General features: G+C 55.3%; 4 protein-coding genes across 4 annotated transcripts; 2 read left to right on the top strand and 2 right to left on the bottom strand.

Annotated features, from left to right (window-relative positions):
- Positions 1 to 1,235: 1,235 nt before the first annotated feature.
- On the bottom strand, positions 1,236 to 2,705 carry IUM83_10747 (Amino Acid/Auxin Permease (AAAP) Family; the record flags this gene model as incomplete). Its single annotated transcript, XM_067935263.1, has 1 exon — positions 1,236 to 2,705. One exon carries the CDS (start codon positions 2,703 to 2,705, stop codon positions 1,236 to 1,238), a length of 1,470 nt encoding a protein of 489 aa, XP_067791445.1.
- Positions 2,706 to 6,074: 3,369 nt separating this feature from the next.
- IUM83_10746 (Amino Acid/Auxin Permease (AAAP) Family) lies at positions 6,075 to 7,544 on the top strand (the record flags this gene model as incomplete). The annotated part of the gene is made up of 1 exon (XM_067935262.1): positions 6,075 to 7,544. One exon carries the CDS (start codon positions 6,075 to 6,077, stop codon positions 7,542 to 7,544), a length of 1,470 nt encoding a protein of 489 aa, XP_067791438.1.
- A 3,441-nt stretch (positions 7,545 to 10,985) lies between these two features.
- On the bottom strand, positions 10,986 to 12,454 carry IUM83_10745 (putative origin recognition complex subunit; the record flags this gene model as incomplete). Its single annotated transcript, XM_067935261.1, has 4 exons — positions 10,986 to 11,621; positions 11,696 to 11,740; positions 11,821 to 11,922; positions 11,999 to 12,454. The coding sequence occupies 4 exons, from the start codon at positions 12,452 to 12,454 to the stop codon at positions 10,986 to 10,988; spliced, it is 1,239 nt and encodes a 412-aa protein (XP_067791553.1).
- Positions 12,455 to 12,552: 98 nt separating this feature from the next.
- IUM83_10744 (Mlo-related protein) lies at positions 12,553 to 13,644 on the top strand (the record flags this gene model as incomplete). Its single annotated transcript, XM_067935260.1, has 1 exon — positions 12,553 to 13,644. The coding sequence occupies one exon, from the start codon at positions 12,553 to 12,555 to the stop codon at positions 13,642 to 13,644; it is 1,092 nt and encodes a 363-aa protein (XP_067791593.1).
- Positions 13,645 to 17,281: the final 3,637 nt, after the last annotated feature.

Below are 17,281 nucleotides of genomic sequence, written 5' to 3'. Positions count from 1 at the left end.
TAAAGCAGTGTACCCGTTATGTCTAGAAATGTCAGTCGCCTTACCTAAGCAGCCGCTGCAATATTTTCCCTGGCAGAAGCAAAGGCGGGTGCTACAAGAGTCTTGTAGCACCCGCCTGAGGCAAACTACAGCGGTAACTGCGGGGTACATGTACTGTACCTAGTCACAGCACATCCCCGCGTTGCGACTTTTTACAGTGAATTCAGGCACGTATATTTTGTACTCTTACTTCCACGCCAGCGGCGGTCGATCACCGACTCGATGCGATTCTGGCTCCGAAAGCAGCACGCAATGTGCAGCACGAGCTCGAATCGACCCAGCAATAGTTAGTAAACGTGGCAACCAAATGCTGTCCCCTATTTTGAGTTCAGGACTCGCGCAAGTACATGACGTGCACGGTGTTTAAAATGGACTACCACTGCGAGCATGGTCTATTAAGTATGTGGCTTAGTAAGCGGTTTACCACCAGAAGCGATGGAGTACTCGTTGGCGGTGCTGGTTATTGACTAGTAGTCGACTACATGTACATGATGCTCTCGTCTAATCATTCGCCGGGACCTTGATTAGACTAACGAGAGCGTCAACGCGGTCCCATTTTCGCTCTATCAACACGATACCAAGGATACGGGGGAAGTCTGCACCTCGTTGCCAGGCAACACCTAGCGCGCTTTCTGGCCTAACAACAGTAGCAGATACGTCTTTGGCGAGGGAGGATCCGACGAAGCGGAACACACACGGTGATCGTATTAGTCCACCGCAAGTCGCGGTTCCGGTCCTGGTCGTTCCGGTGCTCAATCACTTAGATCTGATGTATCGGCACCTGAAGAAGAGGATGCGCCTCGGTTACCAGGCGATGAGCCCTCATTGTACACGAAGGTTTTGTGAGTGTGGTTCATTCCGGTGCCGTGCCAGGTACTGAAGAAGATGCGACGTGAGACGATGAGCGCTCGCTCAACTGAACTGAACACGAATCTTGCCTAGAAACTGCAGAGGTATACCTAAGTAGGTATCTACTTACATGTATTTTCATAAAACCTAGGGGCAGCGGGGCTCTGCGTTGATACATGAAGAAGGGAAAACGCGCTGGATGCCGAAGAAGCACTACACCAGGGCCCCTCGTATCTTCAAAACCAATAGCACTTCGGAGTGGCAAATATTCAAGACATCACTTCGATATCGACAAATACCACATTTGCGTTCTATGACACGCTTCTAGGCGTGAAAAGTACTGGTTCCTAGTTGGCGGCGCTAGCGTTATAGTACACTGTGTTCTCAAACTCAGGCGCGCAGTACGGGAACTCGACCTCGTCGTCGGACGGAGCGAACAGCTCCTTGCCTGTGGTGTACGTCACGTAACAGCCCAGCACGAAGCAAATGGCCACGACGATGCTTCCTGCCACCTTCTCCCACATGGCCACATGGCTCCACGACTTCTTCAAGTAGAACACGATAGGTAGCAGGATGCAGTTCACCGTGATGCACGAGGCGCCGACAAAGTCCGCAAGAGACGTGAAGTCGTCCTTCAGCACAATCGAGATGATGACCAGCACCACCACGATGATGACACGCATCACAACGTACTTGATGGCGTTCGCGCCGCGGTACTCCAGAGCTTCCTCCTCGGCATTGTCCTTGTGCACGTTCTCGGCGTCAGCCACAGACACGTACGACATCTTGGAGCTGCGCACAGAGTCCTTCACGACCAAATCGGCTGGGGTGGGTGCCTGCAGGTAGCTCGTGGCGTTCTCCAGGTCCTCGTGCGTCTGCACCTCCTTGTGCATGCCCAAGAAGAGCCGCTCGGCGATGTAGAACGCCGGGTTGATGATGACGGAGAAGGCGATGGTAATGTGAAGCTGCATGAAGAGGTAGGCAAGCACGATTGTTCCCCAGTTCGGCGCGAAGCCCAGGTTGGTGAGGCCGGTCTCCGAGTCCGGGTAAATGGTGAAGAGGAGGTTGCCGGAGATTTGGCAACCCACGGCCGAGTACGCCGTGCTAGCTAGGACCAGGAAGAGAATGGAGATGATACCAACGGTGACGCCCACCACGCGCGGCATACGCTTCGGGTCGCTGTGCTGACGCTGGATGTCGGGAATCACGATACCGGCGCCGTAGGCGAGCGATAAGTTGCCAAAGCAACCAGCGACCTGCGAGAAGGAGAGGTCGGGCGATGGCACGCTGGGGTGGCCACTAAGACCGTGGATGACCACAGCGACACCGAGGATGTCAGCAATGATGGTGCCGAGGCATCCAGCGAATGCAGCAGCGGCGCCTTCCTTGAGAGTGGGGACCAGGCACACAGGCAGCACCATGAGCGCCATGAGGATAATCCACGTGGTCTGGCTGAAGGCTTCCGGGAAGAGACCGTCGAGCAGCGAGCCACCGAGCACCAGGAAGACGCACGGAATAAGTAGGCACGACCCCATTTGGGAAACGACGCATAGCCAGCGACCAGTTTGGCCCATGCACCATTCTCCGAGGTCTCCGAAGGTCTTGACGGACTTGGGCGCGAGCAACATGACCTTGGACATGGTGATGGAAGAGTAGATGTTGGCGAAGGCCATGAAGGCCATGGCGGTGACGGCGAGATAGGGGCCGGCACGCGAGAAGTTGCCGGGCATACCAAGCGTTCCAACACCGTAGATGCAACAGAAGAGATTGAAGGCCGACTTGGCGTCCTCCGCGGTGAAGAAGGGTCCCTTCGCCATCGCTGCGAAACTAGGGGGGTGCGGGGGAGTAGTCTTGAGTTTCTGGCCGTTCGGTTTGAGCGGGTCCGAGCCAAAGTGAAAATGAACAAGATAAAATGAGATCGGCTGACGGCATCACGGCGATGCTGTCAAGGCATACCAAGGCAAGCGCAAACAGACACTGGCATAACAGCTGGAGAGCTAGTACAGTAGCCTCTAGCTGTTTAGGACAGGCTGGCATCCACCCCTGGGGTTGGCAGTTGTTACAGGGCAAAGATCGTGCGGGAAAGGATCCCAGCCTGATTAAAGGATTAATTCTGCCGATCGACCTCACGTCAACCTGGGAGCGTACAGATACAGTGTACCGCCTGCGAGCGTACGCGGCTGTCGTGTTGCAGCATTCACCTGAGAGAGCACCTTTCTGCTGCACCAATGTTCAGCAAGAGCCTTTTCTGCTCGTTAAATCAATGCGGTAGCCTGTAGTTCGAGACTTCAACTTCGATGTGTGCTGGAGGCAGTGTTCGTGCAGCCCGTGTCCTCAGCCGCAAACATGTAGCCATTGCGACGACACGCAGATCTGACTGCTTGCGACGCTGGTCTCAGGGCTGCTAGGTGCAAGGAGCAGGTCACGCGGCCGCGGATCTCGTACATGGCGAAGGCGCCCGGGTATGGCATTACGGCTTTTGGAAGTTGTAGCTACAGTATCCTTGGTATATCCGGTTCGCATCAAGTGCGATTTGAGTACATCTCTTCATTGAACTCGCTTGAAGAGGCGAGTTGGCGGGCGTGCAGAACCGGCTCGGGGCGAGGTGGAAGAGTCTTCCGAAGACGTTGCCCACATGCGCCGTCATCACCTTGGAGTGGCAGTCGAGGCGGTGATTGGCGTACATAGCTGGCGATGCCAGGTCCGTCATTGTGCTGCAGGGACTTGAGCTCGTGTGTGCCCTGCGGGCTGCGGGGCTTGTTTCAACTGGCTACATTGGCAAACAGAGACGTTTGCCTCTACATGTACGATGGGTGCTTGCATCCGCTGCGCAGTTTGACGCCTTGACTGCGGCTAACCACATGTGCTTTCAAAATCATATCCCAAACTGAAGTTGATTAATAAGGATTAATCGCTCCCGAAAAGCGTTTTACCCGGATGAGCGTTATTTTTGCGAAACGCGTTTCACCCACATGAACATTACATTACATTACATTACGTTACCTCGCAACCAACTAACAGTCCCAGACAGTTCAAACGCGATCAAGCTCCCTGCAACGTGCAGACCGCTCGGCGCATAGCGCATTTCCGGAACGAATAATCCTTATTAATCAACTTCAGTTTGGGATATGATTTTGAAAGCACATGTGGTTAGCCGCAGTCAAGGCGTCAAACTGCGCAGCGGATGCAAGCACCCATCGTACATGTAGAGGCAAACGTCTCTGTTTGCCAATGTAGCCAGTTGAAACAAGCCCCGCAGCCCGCAGGGCACACACGAGCTCAAGTCCCTGCAGCACAATGACGGACCTGGCATCGCCAGCTATGTACGCCAATCACCGCCTCGACTGCCACTCCAAGGTGATGACGGCGCATGTGGGCAACGTCTTCGGAAGACTCTTCCACCTCGCCCCGAGCCGGTTCTGCACGCCCGCCAACTCGCCTCTTCAAGCGAGTTCAATGAAGAGATGTACTCAAATCGCACTTGATGCGAACCGGATATACCAAGGATACAGACAACGACGGATAAATCCAGACTCACTGAATGACATCCTCCATACTATAAGGCAATCTCGGCTCCCGACACAAAAATCCGGAGAGTAAAAATTCTGCGATTGGATTGGTTGATAAACTAACCTATGGTACAGAAAACGAAGTTGAAACCGTATGGAAAAGCAAAAAAAAAATCCGTATTGTTAGACAGTTATCTTAGGGTACCTAGGAATTGTTTTTTTGATGCTGCGAATTATCGCCTTTGTCGGTATGGCGTTCCACACAGCAATAGTGGCATGAATAGCACGAAGGCGTTTTTCTTTTGCCGTGCCTCCAGTAGCTTAGCACTATTTCTTAGCTTCGCTTTTTAGTGGCCCCATGACACCAGCACTAAGCGGTTGGCACAACGGTGAGCTGTTCGGAGGCAACCTCACACCCGGATATGCGTCATGCTAACCTCCCACACCTCGGCGCTGCTCGCTCTCTCTCCCCCCCCCCCGCGTGCTCCAGATGCCCCCACCACGTCCCCAAGACGGCGGCGCTTCAGCTGGTCCGTGCTCTAGTCCTACACGGGAACTGGGTGGCTCATGAGCATGGCCTTCCTGGACCCGGGAAACCTCGAGGCGGACCTGCAGAGCGGCGCCTACACGCGCTACCAGCTGCTCTACGCGGTTCTACTCAGCACGTCCTTGGGAGGGCTCTACCAGGTGCTGGCCGCCCGCCTGGGGGCCACCACCGGCCGCCACTTGGCCCAGTTGTGCCGCTCCGTACCCTGTAGCCGTCACTTGCTCGACGCGATTCATTGCGCAACTGACCTCAAATTACTGTGTCGGCAAAGGAGTTTAGCTTCACACAACTCATTATCTTTAACTTTCTGATTGGCTCTAAAATAATTCATTCAAGCATTTCATTGGATAAAATGGGGTTAGATTTTGTGTGGGGATCGAATGGGGATCTGTCTCACCCGGATTTTAGTGTCGCCCGGATTTATCCGTCGTTGTCTGTACTGTAGCTACAACTTCCAAAAGCCGTAATGCCATACCCGGGCGCCTTCGCCATGTACGAGATCCGCGGCCGCGTGACCTGCTCCTTGCACCTAGCAGCCCTGAGACCAGCGTCGCAAGCAGTCAGATCTGCGTGTCGTCGCAATGGCTACATGTTTGCGGCTGAGGACACGGGCTGCACGAACACTGCCTCCAGCACACATCGAAGTTGAAGTCTCGAACTACAGGCTACCGCATTGATTTAACGAGCAGAAAAGGCTCTTGCTGAACATTGGTGCAGCAGAAAGGTGCTCTCTCAGGTGAATGCTGCAACACGACAGCCGCGTACGCTCGCAGGCGGTACACTGTATCTGTACGCTCCCAGGTTGACGTGAGGTCGATCGGCAGAATTAATCCTTTAATCAGGCTGGGATCCTTTCCCGCACGATCTTTGCCCTGTAACAACTGCCAACCCCAGGGGTGGATGCGCTTGTCAACCAGCCTGTCCTAAACAGCTAGAGGCTACTGTACTAGCTCTCCAGCTGTTATGCCAGTGTCTGTTTGCGCTTGCCTTGGTATGCCTTGACAGCATCGCCGTGATGCCGTCAGCCGATCTCATTTTATCTTGTTCATTTTCACTTTGGCTCGGACCCGCTCAAACCGAACGGCCAGAAACTCAAGACTACTCCCCCGCACCCCCCTAGTTTCGCAGCGATGGCGAAGGGACCCTTCTTCACCGCGGAGGACGCCAAGTCGGCCTTCAATCTCTTCTGTTGCATCTACGGTGTTGGAACGCTTGGTATGCCCGGCAACTTCTCGCGTGCCGGCCCCTATCTCGCCGTCACCGCCATGGCCTTCATGGCCTTCGCCAACATCTACTCTTCCATCACCATGTCCAAGGTCATGTTGCTCGCGCCCAAGTCCGTCAAGACCTTCGGAGACCTCGGAGAATGGTGCATGGGCCAAACTGGTCGCTGGCTATGCGTCGTTTCCCAAATGGGGTCGTGCCTACTTATTCCGTGCGTCTTCCTGGTGCTCGGTGGCTCGCTGCTCGACGGTCTCTTCCCGGAAGCCTTCAGCCAGACCACGTGGATTATCCTCATGGCGCTCATGGTGCTGCCTGTGTGCCTGGTCCCCACTCTCAAGGAAGGCGCCGCTGCTGCATTCGCTGGATGCCTCGGCACCATCATTGCTGACATCCTCGGTGTCGCTGTGGTCATCCACGGTCTTAGTGGCCACCCCAGCGTGCCATCGCCCGACCTCTCCTTCTCGCAGGTCGCTGGTTGCTTTGGCAACTTATCGCTCGCCTACGGCGCCGGTATCGTGATTCCCGACATCCAGCGTCAGCACAGCGACCCGAAGCGTATGCCGCGCGTGGTGGGCGTCACCGTTGGTATCATCTCCATTCTCTTCCTGGTCCTAGCTAGCACGGCGTACTCGGCCGTGGGTTGCCAAATCTCCGGCAACCTCCTCTTCACCATTTACCCGGACTCGGAGACCGGCCTCACCAACCTGGGCTTCGCGCCGAACTGGGGAACAATCGTGCTTGCCTACCTCTTCATGCAGCTTCACATTACCATCGCCTTCTCCGTCATCATCAACCCGGCGTTCTACATCGCCGAGCGGCTCTTCTTGGGCATGCACAAGGAGGTGCAGACGCACGAGGACCTGGAGAACGCCACGAGCTACCTGCAGGCACCCACCCCAGCCGATTTGGTCGTGAAGGACTCTGTGCGCAGCTCCAAGATGTCGTACGTGTCTGTGGCTGACGCCGAGAACGTGCACAAGGACAATGCCGAGGAGGAAGCTCTGGAGTACCGCGGCGCGAACGCCATCAAGTACGTTGTGATGCGTGTCATCATCGTGGTGGTGCTGGTCATCATCTCGATTGTGCTGAAGGACGACTTCACGTCTCTTGCGGACTTTGTCGGCGCCTCGTGCATCACGGTGAACTGCATCCTGCTACCTATCGTGTTCTACTTGAAGAAGTCGTGGAGCCATGTGGCCATGTGGGAGAAGGTGGCAGGAAGCATCGTCGTGGCCATTTGCTTCGTGCTGGGCTGTTACGTGACGTACACCACAGGCAAGGAGCTGTTCGCTCCGTCCGACGACGAGGTCGAGTTCCCGTACTGCGCGCCTGAGTTTGAGAACACAGTGTACTATAACGCTAGCGCCGCCAACTAGGAACCAGTACTTTTTCACGCCTAGAAGCGTGTCATAGAACGCAAATGTGGTATTTGTCGATATCGAAGTGATGTCTTGAATATTTGCCACTCCGAAGTGCTATTGGTTTTGAAGATACGAGGGGCCCTGGTGTAGTGCTTCTTCGGCATCCAGCGCGTTTTCCCTTCTTCATGTATCAACGCAGAGCCCCGCTGCCCCTAGGTTTTATGAAAATACATGTAAGTAGATACCTACTTAGGTATACCTCTGCAGTTTCTAGGCAAGATTCGTGTTCAGTTCAGTTGAGCGAGCGCTCATCGTCTCACGTCGCATCTTCTTCAGTACCTGGCACGGCACCGGAATGAACCACACTCACAAAACCTTCGTGTACAATGAGGGCTCATCGCCTGGTAACCGAGGCGCATCCTCTTCTTCAGGTGCCGATACATCAGATCTAAGTGATTGAGCACCGGAACGACCAGGACCGGAACCGCGACTTGCGGTGGACTAATACGATCACCGTGTGTGTTCCGCTTCGTCGGATCCTCCCTCGCCAAAGACGTATCTGCTACTGTTGTTAGGCCAGAAAGCGCGCTAGGTGTTGCCTGGCAACGAGGTGCAGACTTCCCCCGTATCCTTGGTATCGTGTTGATAGAGCGAAAATGGGACCGCGTTGACGCTCTCGTTAGTCTAATCAAGGTCCCGGCGAATGATTAGACGAGAGCATCATGTACATGTAGTCGACTACTAGTCAATAACCAGCACCGCCAACGAGTACTCCATCGCTTCTGGTGGTAAACCGCTTACTAAGCCACATACTTAATAGACCATGCTCGCAGTGGTAGTCCATTTTAAACACCGTGCACGTCATGTACTTGCGCGAGTCCTGAACTCAAAATAGGGGACAGCATTTGGTTGCCACGTTTACTAACTATTGCTGGGTCGATTCGAGCTCGTGCTGCACATTGCGTGCTGCTTTCGGAGCCAGAATCGCATCGAGTCGGTGATCGACCGCCGCATCCTCCGGCGCCATCCCGGAAGTGAAGATTTGCAGCACTATCACTTCAACGTGTCAGACGAGTGGCGATGTTGCACTGTGCAACTTGCACAGCGCAGAGACACAGTTCGCAAAAAAGGATTCCGGGGGGGTCTCTTTCCGTGATAGCGTTAGCAGGCCGACGACGTCGTGCTTGTCACGACCGGGCTACCCAATCAGTAAATCATCGAAAACGCCCTCGAGTCGTTCAGTAGCTGACAAGGAAGGCTTGGTTAGCTTACTTGGGATCGCGACTCGGAAGTTCCCGCAGACGATCGTGCTAAGCATGGAGAACTGAGTAGTCCTCGACACATCATAATTGTGGCGCTAACGTCCAAACCACTGATTGGACGAGGGAGCTACCAGCTCCAAACGAGATAACAAGAGCGAGCTTGAAGCCCACGCGTAGATGAGCAAAATCTCCGGATCTCAACAACAGGAGCTGGTTTGCTAAGTCGACAGCGGTTTGAGCGAGTTGTATCAGACAGAGGCCAGCAAACACTCAAAGGAAACACGGGTGGCTTATTGTAGAGCGGACAAACTAAAATCAGCAGCGAACGGAACATCCCTAACTTCTTTTGTGGGTGCTACCGGTAATCTACGCGAGCGAGAAAAACTTGTGAAACGTTGCAGTCGCCCAACTACCAAAACAACCGTGCATAACACGTGCACTGAATCGTCCATCATCCTGAAGTCTTCAGGTGCAACAGCAAGTTTTGCTGAGACCGGCGGACCCAGGCGCCAGCATGAGCTAGCGAGATCCCCTGAAGCAGGCCAGCGCCCTGACTCGCTGCGACTTAGTCTGCCATTCCGCTTTTGGTATCGCCCGGCCCAAGTCGCCCCCGTCGCCGCCCAAGATGCCGTTCTTCACCTTCGAGGACGCCAAGACGTCCTTCAATCTCTTCTGTTGCATGTACGGCATCGGCACACTGGGCATGCCTGGCAACTTCTCGCGTGCCGGCCCCTATCTCGCCATCATCGCTATGGCTTTCATGGCCTTCGCCAACATCTACGCCTCCGTCAAAATGTCGCGTGTCATGCTGCTGGCCCCCAAGTCTGTCAAGACATTCGGAGACCTCGGAGAGTGGAGCATGGGTCAGACCGGTCGCTGGCTCTGTGTTATCTCGCAAATGGGCTCGTGTCTTCTTATTCCCTGCGTTTTCCTGGTGCTCGGCGGCTCGCTGCTCGACGGTCTCTTCCCGGACGCCTTCAGCGCCACCGTGTGGATCATCCTCATGGCGCTCATGGTCCTGCCGGTTTGCCTCATTCCGACGCTCAAGGAGGGAGCTGGCGCTGCCTTCGCCGGCTGCATGGGCACTATTATCGCTGACGTGATCGGTGTGGCTGTTGTCATGCATGGCATGCGCGGCCATCCGTCAGTGCCATCCCCCGACCTCAAGGTCTCCCAAGTGCTGGGTTGCTTCGGCAACCTGGCTCTGGCCTACGGTGCTGGTATTGTCATCCCAGACCTGCAGCGTCAGCACAGCGACCCGACCCGCATGCCTCGCGTCATTTTGGTTACCGTGAGCTTCATCTCGTGCCTGTTCCTCGTGCTGGCCAGTACTGCTTATTCGGCCGTGGGCTGCCAGATTTCGGGCAATCTGCTCTTCACCATCTACCCGGACGCGGACACCGGTTTGACCTCCCTGGGCTTCGCGCCGAGCTGGGGCGCCGTCGTGCTTGCATACTTGTTCATGCAAATGCACATCACGATCGCCTTCTCCGTGCTCATTAACCCGGCGTTCTATCTCGCAGAGCGCTTGGCACTCGGCATGCACAAGAAGATCACCCCAGACATGGAAGCTGGTATCAGCTATGCTGAGTCCGCGACGCCTGTCATCGTACAGACCGAGTCTCGCCGCAGCTCCAAGATATCCTACGTGTCGGTGGCAGACAGCGAGCGCGACTTCAAGGACGACCCGGAGGCTGAAGCGGCCGAATACCGTGGTGGAAAGAACACCATCAAGTACATTACGCTGCGTGTCGTCATTGTCGTCATTCTGGTCGTGCTTTCCATCATCTTCCAAGATCATTTTTCAGACTTCGCCGATTTTGTCGGCGCGTCGTGCATCACGGTGAACTGCATCCTGCTACCGATTGTCTTCTACCTCATGAAGGCGTGGGGAAACACTCCGTTGTACGAGAAGGCCGCCGCTGTAATTGTGGTCGTGGTGTGCTTCGTTCTCGGGTGCTACGTGACGTACACAACTGGCAAGAGCTTGTTCACGCCGACGGATGATGACACAGAGTTCCCCTACTGCAGCTCGGAGTACGAGAACAAGATCTACTATAACTACACGGCCGAACACGAATCCTAAGCGATGTGTGTTACGTGCCTGGAACAGAATAATTAGGTGAAGAATACATTTTGAGCTGTGAGTTTTGAATTACTGATGCTGCTTAGCCACTCCATCATTACCCCAAATCTACTGCGGCTCTAGCTGGAGAATCTCGGCCCTGATGATCGCTTCCGGCAGGGGTATTTCAAGATACTCCACCGTTTGAACACGGCTTTGTTTCAGTAGACCATGGTCTTCCAGACACTTGACAGAATTTTTCATAGCCAAAGGTGTAGAGTGCAGCAGCTTCTTGCGACAAGCTTCATAGACGGACTGATATGCCGCGAGCTTGGCGTCCTTGGGTTTCCGAGCGCGGGTCTTCGTTGAATCGGCACCTGCGAGTTGTTGGCGCGCTAGCTCTTGCAATGTAGCCACGTCGGTGGGTGTTAGACTCTGCAAAATGAACTTGACACCACTGCTTGTAGCGTCTGCCGTCTTTGCGCGTTTAGCTAAACGCAGTTCGATTTCGTCAGTGTACGGCTCGCACGTGTCAAGGTTCTGGCTGAGCCACTCGAACCGCAGCGAGTCTTCTTCCTTCCAAATAGAGGGACCATTGATGTGGTCCATTGAAGCAACAAGCGCGATGAAAGGCGATTTCGCCAACCAGCTCAAACACGTCTGAGCCTCTGGATTCCGCAACGCCAGGCCGTCTATTGAGTGCACGAGCAGATAAATCGGAGTTACGTGACGTGACGCGGGCTTGGTCTTGGCGATTTCTCGGCACTGGAAAGCATGGAAGCATACAGCATCTTGTCATGTATGAGTGCATGTAGATGCCATTGAAGACAGGTTTGTACCTGTTGGGGTAGCGACTGGTTTGGCTTCGTGTCGACGCGAAGAACCTGTCGACCCGCAAAGCACGAACAACCTGTGAATCCCACGTTCAGAAGGCTCCAAAGCACTGCTACACCGAAACCCCCACCTTCTGCTGGATAGTCTCAGCCAGATACTTGAGTGAGACAGTAGGCAGGTACCCGTGCACTTGCATAACAATGCCGTCGCTCAGGAAGGCAGCCGCGAACTCCTTCTCGCACATCGCAGCACGTGTTAGTCCTTACAACGAGGTCGGTACTGTGCACACCACGCATCCTATCCCTCACTTGTAGCAGCGACAACTTGGAGCCCACGCCGTAGAAGAGCAGGTTGTAGCCAGCGAGGAGCTCGCTCTTCCACGCCGGGAAGTGCTGCTGGAAGCGTCTGGCCTGCGGCTCCACGCGCTCGTCCGCCGCGCGCAGCTCCGCCAGCAGCTCCCCACGCGAGGGCAGCTGCAGCGCGTTGCTCGGCTCCTCGTCCCCGTCCTCCTCTGCTCCGTCCTCTGCTCCCTGTTGGCTCTGCCGGCGGCTCCGCTGCGTCTGCGCTCGCCTCGCACTCTGCGCGGCCTGGCGCTCCTTCAGGGGCGGCGGCTTGGGCTTGCGGGCCACGCGCTGGCGGATGCGCTTGGACGTGAAGTAGGCGTTGGCGGAGGACGCGCCCAGCTCCACGGCGCCCCCGCTCGGCTCCGAGCGCCGCTGCCGGAAGCGCGCGCGCAGCCCGGCGCCATCGGTGCTCGTGGCCATGATGTCACTGTGGCGGAGTAGTCGACCCGCGAATTAGTGACACATGTTGAAGTTATTTTTGTCTCGTCTCATTATCACATTGTTGCAAGAGGAAGCGGATGGCGGGCACGTCGCTCTTCCGCGTGGGGGACGCCGTGGAGCTCTGGCGCGTGCTGCTGCACCTGAGCGTGCTGGTGGCGTGTCTGCTGCTGTTCGAGCGCGCGCTGCACCTCCTGGAGCGACGCGCCGCCACCTCCGCCAAGTACCAGCAGCTGCTGAGCAAGGCGTACCGCGAGCTCATGATCCTTGGACTCATCGGCCTCGGCCTCAAGCTGGCGAAGGAGGCGCCCAGCGTCAACGGCGGCAGCGCCGCCATGACGGCCTTCCAGGTGGCGGACCTGACCATCTTCATCCTGGCGCTGACCCTCATCCTGCAGACGGTCTGCATCTTCCTGCGCCTGCGCAGGCACAACGTCCGAGCAGATCGCGCCGAGCTGCTGTCCACCGAGCACTTAGCCGACGCCTTGGCCTCGTCAACAGGCAGCCCGACACGCGACGTTCAAGAACTGGTACACTTGCGCTTGCTGCGCCACTTGTTCCTCACTCGCTTCGACCTGCCGCAGCTCTTCCCATTCGCCAAGTACCTGCGGCAGGCGCAGAACAACCAGATCACACACATGACAGACATCGGTGCTCCGATGTGGGCCTTGCTGCTGGCGGTTGCCTGGAGTTTAGAGGGTATTACAGACGCCCTGCAGCATACGGAGCCAAACGTACCCAAGCGTCGCAGTCTCGTGGTCGTGCTGGTGGGGTTTGCGTGGGCACTGCTAGCGCTGCATGTCATTGTCCTCGTTTACTTCCGCTCGTGTGTCCAGCAACTGCTCACAGCTGCTGGAATGGCCGCAGACCCACCGGCAATGGAAAGGCGTCTCAGGACTATCGCCCTCGAGGAAGCTCGAGCTTGGACCCAAGAGGATGCAGGGCAGGCGTTGTTGACTATGCAAAAGGTGCAAGAGCTATACGAAGCACCGCGAATGCGAAAACGTCGTCGACGAGATGGAAACAAGGACTGCCCGCCGCCCGAGGACGTGCTTCGTGTGAATATCCGATGGTTTTCACGGAAGTCGTGGCATTTTGTAGTGATGCTGCTGCTGATGCTCAACGGCTTTTATCTTGCCTTAGTAGTCCAATGGGCGCCTTCCAAAACCTAGATAAAACAGTTTAATCGAAAAATTCTGATCCTCCGATTCGGCTCGTTACTTGCCGGACCAAATGCCAGCACATCTTAGGAGATAAAAACCTAGGCCAAAACCATCATTAAAGCTGATCTGTGTCCGGCTACCTTTGCCACTTGACGTAAGAGTATATTAGTCTCATTATGCGGATCGCAAGGGGACAATCGTAAGCTGGACAATTTTTTACAAAAAATCTCTATTAGTAAAGATCTCGTTCAGCGGGAAAGGTCGTTTCGACCCTTTCCGAGCAACCGACCTCGTCATTTGCTTCTCTCGCGCTTCTGCTAGCACAATGTATGGCCCGGATACAAGCTTACTGCTGATGCTCTGTGCATCGTCCCGGACGCGCCGTCGCTCGCTGGAGACGCTCCGGGGCTTGAGGCGGCGGCTGCACGACGAGCGCAGGCGCTGGGAGTGGCAGCGACTCGTACGAATGCGCCATTACATCACCCTGGACTGCCTAAAGGATCCTGAGTCTTCGTCCTGGATGGACACGTGGCTCAAAGGAAACGATAAGAACATGATAACAGTCACTAGCCTGTCTCGGTAAGGTCAACATGCAGATTTGAGTGTTCAGTTGGCGTCTAACTATTTCTTGTCATGTAGGGCCTCATTCAAGCTTCTATTATCTCGGTTTGCCTCTCAGTACGAGATCCCAATCTTCTGCGCGAAAGGGGCCGACCCCGTAAGCTCCAACACCACCATCAGGTGTTGGGCTTGCTTCTAGCTTTCTATGTAGGCTGTGAGCATCGCGGGCGCCTGTGCCTCATGTTTGGGGTCCCCCAACGACGCTTACCCGCGTGCTAAATGCAGCTGAAGACGCTCTTACGGCGGCGCTGCGAGGGTTTGCGCCCGCTAGGATTGTATGGCCTACGTTCACCAGGCAGAAGGCTCTAGCTCGTCTAGTGGCAGCAAAGGAGCCCATGCTTCAGTTCACATGGGGGTTCTTGGATGGGAAAACTACAAGGTACTTACATCAAAATGTGATTTTATTTATTGATGATCTTACCATTCCTGTATCATACTTTTACTTCACAGGTGCAGCAGCCTCCAGACCGAGATATCCAGAATGCCCATTATAATGGCTGGCTACATGGTGTGTTCGTCACCGGCACTCTATGTTTTTCGGCGGACGGGCTCATCGTTTGGGCGAAACATAACTGTCCAGGATCCTGGAACGATGGTGATACGAGTCTAGACTTCCGGCGTAAGCTAGCCTCGGCGGAACTAAACCCCGACGCTCGCTATGGTGTTGTTGCGGACAGTGCTTTCCCCTGCAGTGGGAACATGATCGGCAGAATCATGACACCCCTGAAGGACGGAGATGCGAGTAGACTGGTGCCGTCAGTTCGTGCGGCGGCTAGGGCGTTATCAGGGGCAATAACTTCGATTAGACAAAGTGCGGAGTGGGGAATGGGTTCTGTCGAAAAGGTCTATCACCGGTTGCTGATGCCGTTGCCGTACGACCGCAGCAAACGGCAGCAGCGCTTGGACAACCTTTTCCGGCTTGCTAACTACAGGGTGAGAACAGTCGGTATTAGTGAGATTCGAACCACGTTCCTTCATGGCGAGGGCGACAGGAGATACACAAGAGTGAGTTGAAATTGATTACGCAGATAATGCAAATTGAATGCACTACTTCTTCCTCCTTGCACGCGCATTTTATCAAGTACTACTTGCTCTTGTGAATCGTAGAAATCAGTAGCATCATTTGCTCGTGGCGCTGCCGAGCTTCTGCACGGTCTTGCTCGAGACGAGCTTGAAACTGTCGGCGACGCTCGGCCTCTTCTTCTCGACGGTCCGCTCGAGCTGCTTCCTCCTTCTTTTCCGCAGCTTCGAGGTGTTTTTGTGTGTCCTCACGGTCTTGTTGACGTCTGGCTTCGACAAGCGCAGCTTCATCGCGGCGAACCTTCTCTCGCTCCTCTCGCTCTCGCTTTTCCTCTGCACGCCGCTCATCTCGTTCTTCTCGTCGCCGCTTCACCTCTGCTTCGGCTTTGCGATCGGCGTCTTCGCGAAAGATGAGCAGTAGCTCCTTCATTTCCGATCCCATTGAAGCGTGAACAGCCTCTGCTTTTTTTAAATCTTTGTCAATAGAGTCCATTCGTTTCTTGGCCTGGTTTCTCTTCGACATAGCGTACGTTGTCGTCACCGAACTCTCGGACGCGGAGCTTTTGGTTTTTGCTCCTGGATCGCGCCCACCCATTGCTTCGAAGTTGTCCCGAAGTACCCTTAGATCCCGCCCTCCCAGGCGATCACTGGTAGTGTACAGTCGTTTGTGTCTTTCCGACTCCACTTCATCGGAAGCTGCACGATCGGGGTTCCTCATCAGGGTGGGCCCCTCAGGCGAAGCAACCGATGCCAGAGGTTGGCTGTCGCGTCTGGGGCGGCCGACTGCTCTCGGTGTCACTGGCGTGGGCCTTGCCCTGGAAATTGCTCGAGTGTCATGGATCGTTGAGGTGGTCGCAATATGATCGCTTCGCGCCCCTCCAGATCTCGCTTGGTCTCCTTGCGTGTCACTCTCCTCTTCATCGCCAAGATTGGCGTTAGTGTGCTGGAAGTCAGCAGCGAACTCGATCGGAACGAGGCCTTGATGGGTCATCACGGCCCCTGCCAACACAGACTCGCCGCCGTGAAGCTCGGAAACTGGAGGGATAGGGGGACCACGAGATTGGTTGGCGTCAGCCGCCTCGGATGTATCCGCCTCTGAGCTTTTCTCGTCCTCGACCGAGTTGACAGAAGAGACCGAGGCGTCATCCTCCTCCTCCGCCTCTTCTTCCTCCTCCTCCGCCTCTTCTTCCTCCTCCTCCTCCCGCTGTTTGTTGATCTGCTCACGGTTGATGTCGCCACCTCCCTTGGTCGAGACTGATTTCGCCCTCGATCTTCGATTGAAGGTCCTGTTCACCTCGTCCGCGAAGAGGGCGGCGTTGACCTCGTCCATGAGAGCTTCATCGTCGTCGCCATTGTCGTGGCCATCGTGCGAGGTATGCACCCCTCCTTTCTTCTCTATCTCATACTGCGTTTCATGGGCCAAGAGGATAGCTCGCTGCCTGAGCGTGAGGCGGTCTCCTTGATTGCCCGTTGGTTTGGGTTTTCCGTAGAGCTTACGGAACTTCCTTCGCAGTGAGTCGAAATCGCGTTCACGCCAATTTGGATCCTTGGAGCCATTGTAATCGGTTGCCAGCGCCATCCACATATTCCTACCAGTTGGTAGGAGTTTGGCGGCCAAATCGCAGATAAGAAGCTCCTCCTTAGCACTGTAGTTCTGGTATCCTTGCTGTCGTCCTCGCTGTAGGTAGATATGTAAGATACGGCGCAGGTTAGCCCCGAAGAGGAAAACATCGATTGGAGACAACGAGCTGTACGAGACGCACCGCCATATTCTCCGACGTTGCTTGCGTCGAAGCGGTCGAGCTGGCGAATGAACCCATCGCGTCCTGGGTCAGATGTACGATGTTCAGTATACAAGACAGGAAGCTTCGAATTTCAAAAGATTTCATTACACAACACGTACACCATTTTTATATACCTACGTGCGGTGGATTCACGCAGACTCCGAATCCTGGTGCAAGTGCTCCAGGTGACGATGTTGGCATCCCGACCACCCGCAGCGACA

This window comes from Phytophthora cinnamomi, assembly GCF_018691715.1.
Source record: "Phytophthora cinnamomi strain GKB4 chromosome Unknown Contig39, whole genome shotgun sequence".
Classification (NCBI taxonomy): domain Eukaryota; phylum Oomycota; class Peronosporomycetes; order Peronosporales; family Peronosporaceae; genus Phytophthora; species Phytophthora cinnamomi.
The sequence above is the reverse complement of the archived record's forward strand: the minus strand, read 5'-3'. Positions and strand labels throughout refer to the sequence as shown.